The 13,572-nt window shown below is 39.8% G+C and overlaps 1 protein-coding gene across 1 annotated transcript in view; it reads right to left on the reverse strand.

The window, feature by feature from the left end:
- LOC132815811 (enhancer of polycomb homolog 1-like) overlaps positions 1-13,572 on the reverse strand; it is a 238,959-nt gene that overhangs the window by 144,420 nt on the left and 80,967 nt on the right. Inside the window, exon 2 of the mRNA XM_060825074.1 lies at positions 5,796-5,930. Within this exon, the coding sequence (XP_060681057.1) occupies positions 5,796-5,834 (39 nt within the window). The 5' untranslated portion in view covers positions 5,835-5,930. The remainder of the gene's footprint in view (positions 1-5,795; positions 5,931-13,572) is intronic.

Raw genomic sequence — 13,572 nt, forward strand, 5'->3', positions numbered from 1 at the left:
TGCCAACCAAAGTCTTTTTGGGGGACTTTATCAAAGTCTTCCACAAGTCCAAGTATACTTTGACCACAGCATCGGTGTTATCAAGTCTGTTAATAACATCCTCAAAAACAAAACCTCTACAGATTCAAATATGATTTTTCATTTTCAAATCCACACTGACTATGGCCAATCAAATCATTACCATCCAAGTGTCTATTTACCATGTTCTTTTATAATAGATTCTAGAAGTTTCCTTACTTTGGATGGAAGGCTAAGAGTTCTAACATTCCCCATTTCTCTTTCCCTCCCTTCTTAAAGAGTGGGATGACACTTGCTACATTCCAATCTACAGAAACTATTCTACAATCTGTAGAATTCTGGATGATCATCAGTGAATCACTTTCTCCATTGCCAGATCTTTCAACTCACTGGGGTGTAGAATATCTGGTCTTAGCAATTTCTCTACTACAGTCACATTAATTTCTTCAACTCAACTTCTTATTTATACTATTTTCCTTCAATTTTTCACTCTCCCTAGTTCCTTGGCTCGATCATTCTGAGAGATTTCTAGTATCTTCCTCTGAGAAGACATACACAAAGCAAAGCAAGCGTTTCTCTATTCCCCTTTATGAATTTCCTTGACTCTGCCTGTTACGCATCCACATTTGTCCGAGCCAGACCTTTCATTTAATTTTGCCATAGAAACTTTTATGATCCATTTTTCATGATTTCTGCTGTCTTACATTAATATTCTAATCTCTTAGAAAAAGAGAATCAAGAAACTGATGTGTTCTAAAATCATCCAAATATTCAGGCCTATTTCTATTCAATAGCCCTTCTCTTTCAGTCTTATTCAATCTTTAATTTACTTTGTTAGCCATGGTCAACTGACCTTTTGGGTTTTTTGCACCATGGAAGAATGTATTGTTGCTGTAAACTTTCTATTTGATCTTTAAAGACCAGGCATTGCAGATGTATTGTCACACTCTTTCAATTGTCCAAACTCCACCCCCACCAATTTGTCCCTCAATTTCATAAGTTCCTTTGCTAAGATCAAACTCTGAAATTTCAATAATATAAAATTCTATAATATTATGGCCACTCAAGCCTAAAATGATTCCTACAACAAGATTAGCCCTTTATTGTTAAATAATAGATCTAAATAGTTTGTATGCTAGTCAGTTCCTCAGAATACTAGAAAACCATCCCAACACAATCTGGAAACAGATCCTCTGACATTATTGCTCATTGGAGTCACTGAAACTATATACAGATTAAAGTCAGCCAAACATACTGCAATACCCATGATACATGCTTCTTGAATCTCCTGATTAATACCATGTCCTACACCACTACAACCACCATTTATCAAATATTACTTGCTGAAATCTGAGACACCCAATAATGAAACAAAATGGCAACAGCTTTAACAGTAGCAATCCAAATAGATGACCTCATCATGAATGTTTAAATGAAGTTTCAAGAATGGCTAATGCACATAGACCTCAATAAGTAATATCTATCCAGCTACAGAAGGGAGTGAAAGCTCCGTTTGATTCACTTCTCTAACCCATTTATTTTGAGGTTTTTTTTCACTGTTTGTGTGTCTATTTCCACATGGTTGAAGGATCTGAAGTATACTAAAGCTTCTAATAATTTACATTAAAAATAGCTGGGAGTGATTGACAGCTTTACAAGAAAATAAGACGGCCAATATACTTCAATGTCGGATGACTTTTGTTTTAGTCGATGACTCTGCAAGGCCATTGTCCGGGACTCTTGAGAAGCAACCTGACTCCAATGGGAAGGGCAGAAATTATGGACCCTGGAGCTGCTACTCCTGGCCTGGGCTATTAACCCATCCAGCCTGAGCACAATGAGCTTTATCCCAAGCCGATCCTGGTTACTGGGCCCTGATGCATCCCACTGTCCCAGGACCTGCATGACTCCACTAAAAATTATAAGCCGTGTTTGAACCTTCCACCAAAACAAAAAGAGCTGACATAGGTGGAGTAATGTGTGGGGGCTGGCTAGCTGTACCCTTATTCTATGCCAATGAAAACTTCCTGAAACTTAAAAGGAGCCATTAGTTACTTGTCTCTCTCTCTACAGATGCTGACAGATCTGCTGACCTTTGAGTGTTTAATTTTTCAATTTCAGATTTTCAGCATCTCCAGCATTTTACTTTTATAACTCTAAAGGTTTATGACCTGCTTCTGACCTCGGTCTTGGGGGATTTGACAGGGTTGCTTTCCCCGTGGGAGAATATAGAAACACAGGGGATAATCTCAGACCAAGGGGTCACACATTTAAAGCAAAAATGAGGAGGAATTTCTGGTCTCAGAGAGTAGTGTTTTTACGAAGCTCTTTACTGCAGTGGGCTGTTGAGGCTAGATTATTAAGTACATTCAAGTCCGAGATAGATAGTCTTTTTAAAAAAAAAATCAGTAATGGAATCAAAGGTTATATAGAAAAGGCAGGAAAGCAAAGTTGAGGATTATCAAATCAACCATGATCTCATTGAACGGCGAAGTAAATGCAATGGGCTGAATGGCATTCTTCTCCTAGGCCTTATAATGATCCCTTTCCCTCAACTATCATAGGCTCCTATTCCTTGCATGCATAGAGTCATTAGTTGTATGTCCTAATGAGGCGGAGTGTCCCAATTGTGGAGTTGCATGGATTTTTACAAACATTCAAATTAAGAGAGTAGACCCTGAGGACTGCTCCTCTATTCAATAAGGTAGACGCTGGACTGAATGCTCCACATTGCCACCTATTCCCAATAACTTGGTACAGTACAACAAACTAATTGAGTACAGCTTTCAGAAGTTAGAGGGAACATGGGAGACTTCCAACAATGATAAGTGGCATTAGTGAGGTCACACCTGGAGTACCATGTGCAATTTTAGTCTCCATACAGAAGGACATAGAGGGAGTGCAGCAAAGATTGACTGAATTACTTCCTGGGTTGAGGAGATTATCCTATGAAGAGAGAGATTAAGTAGATCAGGCCAGTATTCCCTGGTGTTTAGAAGAATGGGAGGTGATTGATTTGAGCCAAATAAGTTTCTTAACAGGGTTGACAGGGTAGATGTCAATCTTTGGAATTCTCTCCCCTGGAGGACTTTGGAATCTCACTGTTTGAGTACATTCAAGATCAAAGTTTGATAGTTTTTGGAGTATCAAGGGTAGTAAGGATTTGGGACTAATTCTGGAAGGTGGAGTTGAAGTAAAGTTTCAGCCATGGTTGTATTGAACAGCAGGGCAGGATTGTGGGGCTGAATAGCCTCGTCAGCCTCCTAATTTTGTATGAGCTAAAATGGCCCAAACCTCACATTGGTGATTTGAGCTCCTGTAGGGTCAACATTGATCTTTCAATCCTAGTTAAAATTGGGATTAAGAAGCTATTTTAAGTCTAATATAGCCATTAGAAGTTATTACTTGGATATAAATTCTCAAAGGCTTAATATGTTTATCCATATAACATTCCCTGCCTGCCTTTTTAACATAGATTTTAACTCATTTAAAAAAAAATCAGGTTAAGAGAGCCATAGAGATGTACAGCATAGAAACAGACCCTTCAGTCCAACTTGTCCATGCCAACCAGATATCCTAAAGTAATCTATTTGCCAGCATTTGGCCCATATTCCTCTGAATCCTTCCTATTCATGAACCCATCCAGATGCCTTTTAAATGTCGTAATTGTACCAGCCTCCACCATTTCCTCTGGCAATTCATTCCATACACGTACCATTCCACCTCTATGTGAAGATGCTACCCCTTAGGTCCCTTTTAAATCTCTCCCCTCTCACCTTATACTGTTGCCATCTAGTTTTGGACTCCCCTACCCTGGGAAAAAGACCTTGACTTTATCAAGAATCTATGTCTCAGTCTTAAAAGTCTACAACGATTCTCCTTCCACCAACTTTTGAGGAAGTTCCAAATTTTCACAACCCTGTGTGTGAGGGGGTTTGAGCAGCCTAATGGCTTATTTCTGATTTTTCCAGTCTATACATATGTAGATTAAAATCTCGCATGATTATTGACATGTCTTTCTGACAAGCTTCCATTATTTCTTCCTTAGTAACCACATGATTGGATGCAGTACAATTAGGGACCTATATGTCGCTCTCATGAGTGACTCCTTGCCTTTATCATTTATTTTGAATCATATATTCAATAAAAGGTAGTACATTTATTGAAAGGATGACTGAATTATAACAATGTTTTGTTTGACTGAGATTGCAGTACACTTACATTGCATGTAGAGGTCTCCAGTTCATTTGTAAAGAGGCACAGTGGTGGAACATTGCCAATAGCAGAGCAAGCATACAGCAATGCAGCACTGTAGATACTTGATTTTTTTACATTGGAAATTGATGATGTGAAGTAGTTATGATTTCTCATGTTAAATGATGCAGTTTTTTTTAGGATACACATACTATTCTATGCATCAAAAAAGATTCCACTTCAGACAAAGCATCCTGTATTAATAATAACAGCTAGGAAGTAATTTGACATAATCAATCAATCAATCTTCCTGATACTGCTTTTGTTTCTATTTCTAAGTATACAAAAATCCCTGTGCATAATAATTTGAGAGAAAAGCAAGGTTGGAATATAAATCAGCTTACAACAATAAAACTCTCTCCTCACAAGACTTCACAATAATGCAAAATGTGACTTAGATACCATAGGAAAGAATTGCTTTGGTGAATAAACAATTAACATTTACTAAGACTTAGATGTTGTTATCACATTTCACCTCTGGATGATTGAAATCAACAAGTATAAACTTAGCTCAACTCCAGCATCATCTCATTATTTTTCATTGAGAAACTAGTGAAGTCAACAAATTATTTTGGTACCGAGGCCCAATATAAAAACATACCCATGAAATATCAAAATCAACATGTACTGCCGGCTACAGTAATCAAAATGCTAGAGAAGCCCAAAAATACACTAGAATTCACAATCACAGTTAAATATTGCACAGAATGTTTGATTAGAACTCAACATTTAATGGTCAGCACCACAAAACCAATTGTACACTTTTTGTTTAAATACTTTGTATTAGTCTGTACTTTCAGCATATTACTTGTGGCTATAAACTCTCTTTCTAGGCATAGTATGCAAGGTTTTCTATTTCAGATCAAATTCTATAATGTTTCACGTTGATGGAAATACCAATGCTCAGTAGAATTTCTATTGAATCCTACAGTGTGGGAACAGGGCCTTCGGCCCAACAAGTCCACATGAACCGTCCAAACAATATCCCATCCAACCATTCCCCATTACTCTACATTTGCCCCAACTAATGCACCTAACCTACACATCCCTGAACATTACTTTGCCTGAAAAATTGCCCATAATGAAATGATTCCCATTACACCATGTAATACAAATGTTTTAAATCCATATATGAAAACTGTATTTGCTTTTATGTTTAAAACGCTGAAATCCTCCAACAAGGCTGACATTAGATCTTATGATGAAATGATAACATTGACAATGAATAAATCTATTGTAGTCAACAATGCAACAATAAGCAATTATCCTAAAGCTTATAAAAGCACAATGTGAAACAATTCAAGCAACAACTAATGGAATATTGGTGGAAATAAAACTGCTCATGAGAATCTGCATATGTTAGAATTCAGTCGTGGACTATCTTAAAAATCCTGTCACTTTAATATTAGCAAAATTGAGGTAGCTTCAATTTCACCACATTAGAGTACCCAGTGTTAACTTTGTGTAAAATCTTGCATGGCACACACTAAATTTAATGTACGTAAAGACTTGTGAAGACTTACCAAGCATGAATCCTTTCGTGGGATCATCAAGGATTCCATTAAAATTAACCCATAATATCCAATCCATTTTGAAAAAGAAAGTTGATATTATTTCCCTCAAGACACCAACTTGTGTTTTGTAATGAAAAGAAAAGCCTGTAAATATAAAAACTCATTTCAGCAACATTTCTTTTGTCATTGTGCAATATAACTACAGCGAAGTTAATTTCAACGAAATGGAGGTTCAAATGAGTAAACAGCAAAATTTGTCTGCATTTCGTAACTATTAAACTTATATCATGTATAACTTAAATATTCAGGTGGACAAATATGTAACAATTTCAGGTCATATTCATTCATACGGATAATGCAAAACAAACAAGAAATTACTTAAATCAGCATTATATACCAACTGCAATATAATCCTTTATATCTCAAATGATTACTCAAGTACTAATGGTTCTCAAGTGCACACTTAAGTGAAAAATAAACCATTTACTACATTATATAGCATTTATATTGCAAGTCATTGTTAACAATAAAACAAAATTAACATTGAATTCTCACAAGAAGGCAAACATAATTTTTGTGACCTCAGAAGGCTGTGAAGGCCAAGACACACACTGTATTTAAGACAGAGATATATAGGCTCTTGATTAGTAAGCGGATCAAAGGTTATGGGGAGAAGGCAGAAAAATGGGATTGAGAAACGTATCAGCCATAATCAAATAGCAGAGCAGATTCAAATGGACAATATAGAGTCATAGAGTCAGAGATGTACAGCATGGAAACAGACCCTTCGGTCCAACCCATCCATGCTAACCAGATATCCCAACCCAATCTAGTCCCACCTGCTAGCGCCTAGTCCATATCCCTCCAAACCCTTCCTATTCATATATCCATCCAAATGCCTTTCAAATGTTGCAATTGTACCAGCCTCCACCACTTCCTCTGGCAGCTCATTCCATACACATACTACATCTGCGTACAAAAGTTACCCCTTAGGTCTGTTTCCCCTCTCACCCTAAACCTATGCCCTCTAGTTCTGCACTCCCCGAACCCAGGGAAAAGACTTGGTCTATTTATCCTATCCAAGCCCCTCATAATTTTGTAAACCTCTATAAGGTCACCCCTCAGCCTCAGACACTCCAGGGAAAACAGCCCTAGCCTGTTGAGCCTCTCCCTGTAGCTCAGATTCCCCAACTCTGGCAGCATCCTTGTAAATCTTTTCTGAACCCTTTCAAGTTTCACAACATCTTTCCTATAGGAAGGAGACCAGAATTGCACGCAATATTCCAACAGTGGCCTAACCAATGTCCTGTACAGCCGCAACATGACCTCCCAACTCCTGTACTCCATACTCTGACCAATAAAGGAAAGCATACCAAACGCCTTCTTCACTATCCTATCTACCTGAGACTCCACTTTCAAGGAGCTATGAACTGTGCTCCAAGGTCTCTTTGTTCAGCAACACTCCCTAGGACCTTACCATTAAGTGAATAAGTCCTGCTAAGATTTTCTTTCCCTGGCTTATCTTTACTGCCCTTCTTAAACAGTGGCACCACATTTGCCAACCTCCAGTCTTTCAGCACCTCACCTCTGACTATCGATGATACAAATATCTCAGCAAGAGGCCCAGCAATCACTTCTATAGCTTCCCACAGAGTTCTCGGGTACATCTGATCAGGTCCTGGGGATTTATTCACCTTTAACTGTTTCAAGGTATCCAGCACTTCCTCCTCTGTAATCTGAACATTTTGCAAGATGTCACTATTTATTTCCCTACAGTTTATATCTTCCATATCCTTTTCCACAGTAAATACTGATGAAAAATATTCACTTCGTATCTCCCCCATTTTCTGTGGCTCCACACAAAGGCCGCCTTGCTGATCTTTGAGGGGCCCCTATTCTCTCCCTAGTTACCCTTTTGTCCTTAATATATTTGTAAAAACCCTTTGGATTCTCCTTAATTCTACTTGCCAAAGCTATCTCATGTCCCCTTTTTGCCCTCCTGATTTCCCTCTTAAGTATACTCCTACTTCCTTTATACTTTAAGGATTCACTCGATCTATCCTGTCTATACCTTCTTTTTCTTCACCAAACCCTCAATTTCTTTAGTCATCCAGCATTCCCTATACCTACCAGCCTTCCCTTTCACCCTGACAGGAATATACTTTCTCTGGATTCTCGTAATCTCATTTCTGAAGATTTCCCACTTTCCAGCCGTCCCTTTACCTGTGAACATCTGCCTCCAATCAGCTTTCGAAAGTTCTTGCCTAATACCATCAAAATTGGCCTTTCTCCAATTTAGAACTTCAACTTTTAGCTCTGGTCTACCCTTTTCCATCACTATTTTAAAACTATTAGAATTATGGTCACTGGCCCCAAAGTGCTCCCCCACTGACACCTCAGTCACCTGCCCTGCCTTATTCCCTAAGAGTAGGTCAAATTTTGCACCTTCTCTAGTAGGCACATCCACATATTGAATCAGAAAATTGTCTTGTACACACTTAACAAATTCCTCTCCATCTAAACCTTTAACACTATGGCAGTCCCAGTCGATGTTTGGAAAGTTAAAATCCCCTACCATAACTACCGTATTATTCTTGCAGAAAGTAGAGATCTCCTTACAAGTTTGTTTCTCAATTTCCCTCTGACTATTGGGGGGTCTATAATATAATCCCAATAAGGAGATCTTCCCTTTCTTATTTCTCAGTTCCACCCAAATAATTTCCCTGGATGTATATGGCCTAATTCAGCTCCTATATCTTACGGTAACAGAAAAAGGAATCGCTGGAGTAACTCAGCAAGTCTGTCAGTATCTGGGAGAAAAATCATTGTTAACGTTTCAAATCCAGTGATCCTTCTTCAGAAGTTCTGTACCTGCTTTACATTGGTATTAAGTGTGTTAATAGACTATTGAACTAGATTGGATTATGCAATGAGAATGATGAGGCCAGCAGCAATCACTTTCAAAAAGTGTGTTGCTGGAAAAGCACGTTCCTGATGAAGGGCTCTAGCCCGAAACATCGATTCTCCTGCTCCTCAGATGCTACCTGACCTGCTGTGCTTGTCCAGCAACACACTCTCGACTCTCATCTCCAGCATCTGCATACCTCACTTTGTCCCAGCAGCAATCACTTGTTCAGTTAATTGAAGATATCTGGATGTTGCTGAGAATACCCTTGTTGCTTCTACTTAGTGTATTATTTTAAACCAGGTCAATAGACCGGACACTGAAATTACCATAATGGTGTGAACTTGAGTATTTATCCTCACAGCACCAGAGTTCGATTCCTGCCTCAGGCAACTGTCTTTGTGGAGTTTGCACATTCTCCCAGTGTCTGCGTGGGTTTCCTCCAGGTGCTCCGGTTTCCTCTCACCATCCAAAGATGTGCAATTCAGGTGAATTGGTAATGCTAGGTGCATTAGTCAGGGTAAATATAGGGTGGGGGAAATGGGTCTGGGTGGGTTGCTCTTCAGAGGGTCTGTATGGACTTGTTGGGCCGAAGGGCCGGTTTCCATACAGTAGGCTATGTATCTATCCATCCACTAGTTCCACATTGGATGGCTGACAAACCTAGGGCTAACACATTCAGGAGTTTTTAAAAAGCATAATGATTAATAAATTATGCTGAAGAATCTTTTTGGTCTTGACAAAACAAAAAATGTTAGAAGTGTGCAGCTTTATTCCGTCAAAATATTTAATGTCGCAGTATTTTTGTCTTATCTCTTTCTCTCAATCTTATTTACATTCCCCAAATGCTATTTTGTTTCTGAGGCAGTATTTGAATGTAATTTATGCTTCCTTGTAGTTACTGTATTCAAATCATGCCTTTATTGTTATAAAATACCCCAAGGCACTCCAAAGAAGCATTACCAACCAAAATATGATACTGAGCCACATTGGAGATATTAATCAGATGTTAACCAACTTTTTAAGAACTTTCTTAAAAAGCAGCACCAACAGGGAAAGAGGAGGGTATTCCAGAGTTTAAAGCTTAAGGACACCAAACACCAAATGTACAATAAGTCAGAATTCGAGTACAGATACTTCGTAGGCTTATCAGACTGTTGACAATTCCAGGGACAGGGAAGGCAAGGCCATGAAGAGGATAGAAATATGACTGAGAATTTTACAATTAAGCTGTTGCATGGTCAGGCGTCAATGCAAGTCAACGAACACAGGTGACAGGAGAACAAGACTTGCTGCAAGGTAAGCCATGGGCGGTACAGGTTTGGATCACCTCAAGTTTACAAAGGGAGGAATGTAGGATACCAACCAGAACGTGTCAGAATTATCAAGTCTACAGGAATCAAAAGGCATGAATGAGGGTTTCAGTAGTAAATGAGCTAATAGCTGGGCAACAGTCTGGAATTGAAATCAAAAGCAAAAAGTAAATCAGTCTTCCCAAAATGTAACATCTCAATCTGAGAAAGAGCATCACTCCTGCTGCCCCTGCCAACTGATGCCACAACTCTAACATAGACCAAGCTGCACTGAAACTGACACTGTTGCTTACCACTGAAAAACTGGTTAGGAAAAAGAAAAAAGGTCTGTAAGCAATTGTGTAAAAGGTAAATGGCCATCAGTCTTTTTTTTAATTACCAGGGGAAACTCTGATTTAATATAAAATTATGACATTGCATTACCTTTGAAGCAAAACAGAGGGTTCTGCATTACAAACTTTACCTGAAAATCAAATCAATTCTACAATGTTTATGTTCTACAAGAATTTGTTTTTTTCTGACGACAGAGCCTTACAAAGAATAAACTCAGCTACATTTAAGCTATGCTATATCCAGCAGCCAGGGGGGGCTAGACAACATTTCACAGCAAGACACAGCATTTAATCGTTTCTCAGCCTTTCGTGTTGGCAGAGCTATTCAGATGTTTATATGAATTTCTCTCTCCCAATGCCAACACCCCTCCCCACCAAACTACTGGAGGCTCTTCTGGGCATTAAAACTCTCAATCTTCAGCTAACTGATACAGTAGTTAGCATGAAATCACCCACAAAAGCAAACCTTGGAATAAAAAAAATGTTTCCAAACTTTGTTTTTAGAAAACCTTGTAATTTACAAAAGTACAGTTTGTGAAATTTTCAATGCTTTGTCTGGTGCCAATCAACATTCCCTGTATCATATCCAACCTTGCTGCACACACTCAATTTTGTTTTGTGGTGCTTGTGCCTTCACTTCCTCTGTATTTGTTGCATTGTTGTTTTTTATAACATTGCAGCTTGGATTACTTCCACCAGCTTTTCTTTCAGACTCTCATACTAATAGGCAAAGACTTGAATCACATTCTCTGTTCTATACACAGCCATACGTGGCGACCTCAAAAATAAAGCAAGTGCTGACCAATAATTTAGAAAAAAGCTGACAACACAAAACAAGACCTAAATATAGGCCCATGACACGCGAAAACTGATTTCAGCATGAGCTATTCTCGGTTACTCATTCTTTCCCTTGGTATTTTTTCTTCGTTATGCTCCCCACTATCCATTCTACCAAGATGTGGAAGAGCTGGCGTTGGACTGGGGTGGACAAAGTTAAAAATCACACAACACCAAATTATAGTCCAACAGGTTTATTTGAAAGCACTAGCTTGCAGAGCTGCTCCTTCATCAGGTAGCTATGGAGCAGGACCATAAGACACTGAATGTATAACAAAAGATTACAGTGTGATGCAACTGAAATGATATATTGAACAATATATCCTGGAAGCAGAGAAACTATGCTATGTTCTTCACAGCCTGCAACACATTATCTATGACGATGAGCACCTCACCAAGACGTTCCCTACGCCTCCACTTCTCATCTTTAAACAACTGCCAAACCTGAAACAGATCATTGTTCACAGCAAACTGCCCAGTCTTCAGAACAACATCGTCCACAACACCATACAACCCTGTCATGGCAACCATTGCAAGACATATCAGAGTGAAGACTTGGATACCACCATTACACATGGGGACACCACCCAAATATACACAGCAGGTACTCATGTGACTCGGCCAACGTTGTCTATCTCATATGCTGCCCTGAGGCATGGTACATTGGCGAGACCAGGCAGATATTATGACAACGGATGAATGGACACCACGCAACAATCACCAGGCAGGGGTGTTCTCTCCCAGTCGGGGAGCACTTCAGTGGTCCGAGGCACTCAGCCTCGGACCTTCGTGTGACCATCCTCCAAAGCGGGCCTCTGGACAAGCAACAATGCAAAGTGGCCAAGCAGAGGCTGATAGCCAAGTTCGGTACCCATGAGGATGGCCTCAACTGGGACCTTGGGTTCTCGTCACGCTATGGTGACTCCATTGCACTATACACTCTCTCACACAGACAAACATGCACGCAGAGTGTCCATCATACACACGCTCTCTCAAATACACCCAAAACACCACACGCACACACGGTTGTGAGCAGGATGCTCTTCGGACGTTTGATGCAGGTTCAATGGGCTGAATGGCTTTCTTCCACACGCTAGGGATGCTATGATTCTATCAATGCAGCTGCAACAACACTCAAGAAACTGGACATAAATTGGGGTCAAATCAGCCCACTGGATTGCTTCCTTGTACATAAGATCCACTCCCTCCAACACCACTCATTAAGCACTGCTGTAATATCTACAAGATGCACTGCAGAGATTTACTTTCCAAACCTAACTTCCACTTAGAAGGACAACAGCAGCAGATACATGGGAACACCGTCACCCGCAAGTTCCCCTCCAAGCCACCAACCAACCCAACTTTGAAATAGATCACTACTCATTCACTGTCACTGGGTTAAAATCTTGGAATTCCCTCCCTGACCGCATTATGGGTTAACCTATAACACGTGGATTGTAGTATCTCAAGGCAGCTCAAGAATGTTGGCCCAGTGATGCCCAAGTCCCAGAACTGAATATTTCTTTCTAAAAAAAGACCATTCAGATGCAGAGACTGCATCAGTAACATTGCAAACATGCTGATTGTGATTATTTAATGCTGGAAAGTTAACATTTCAACTCTATGAATCCTTGTTAATAACTCAATGGAAATAGCAGTCAGACTGCTTGTGCTCTGCATATCCCTGCTGGCCTGACTTTGTTCCCCACGACTCACCCATTCCATTGGGTAAGTGAGTCCTTATTGCCACTGCTACAGCTGGGAGTGAACAATTCCCTTCCCCAGCATCTCATCAGAAAAACTAGCATTCTTCCAACGGCTGGTGAAATGAAGGTACATAGGTGGTTGTTTAAAACCTTCCTTACAGGCCAAGCTTTTGGTCATTTGACCCAATACCCTCTTTGTTGTTGCTCAGTGAGATTCAAGTGTGAAAACAGATTTGAAGTAAAGATTAGACATGATGATAATGGCAGAACAGGCTTGATGGGCCAAATGGTTGTTTACTTATGTCCCGTAGAATCTCTACAGTGTACAAACAGACCATTTGGCCCAACAAGTCCACACCAACCCTGTGAACAGTAACCCCACCCAAACCCATTCCCCTTTCCTATTACCGTACATTTACCCCTGACTAAATGCACCTAACCCAGACATCCCTGAACACTACAGGCAATTTAGCATGGCCAATTAACCTAACCTGCACGTCTTTGGATTGTGGGAGTAAACCGGAGCACCTGGGAGGAAACCCACGCAACGCAGACACTGGGAGAATGTGCAAATTCCACACAGTTGCCCAAGGCTGGAATTGAACCCGGTTCCCTGGTGCTGTGAGACAGCAGTACTAACCACTGAGCCATGATTTGTTTTCTTCACAATTAATTTCTTTTTAACCACATCAG

This window comes from Hemiscyllium ocellatum, chromosome 5 (genome assembly GCF_020745735.1).
Source record: "Hemiscyllium ocellatum isolate sHemOce1 chromosome 5, sHemOce1.pat.X.cur, whole genome shotgun sequence".
Lineage (NCBI taxonomy): Eukaryota > Metazoa > Chordata > Chondrichthyes > Orectolobiformes > Hemiscylliidae > Hemiscyllium > Hemiscyllium ocellatum.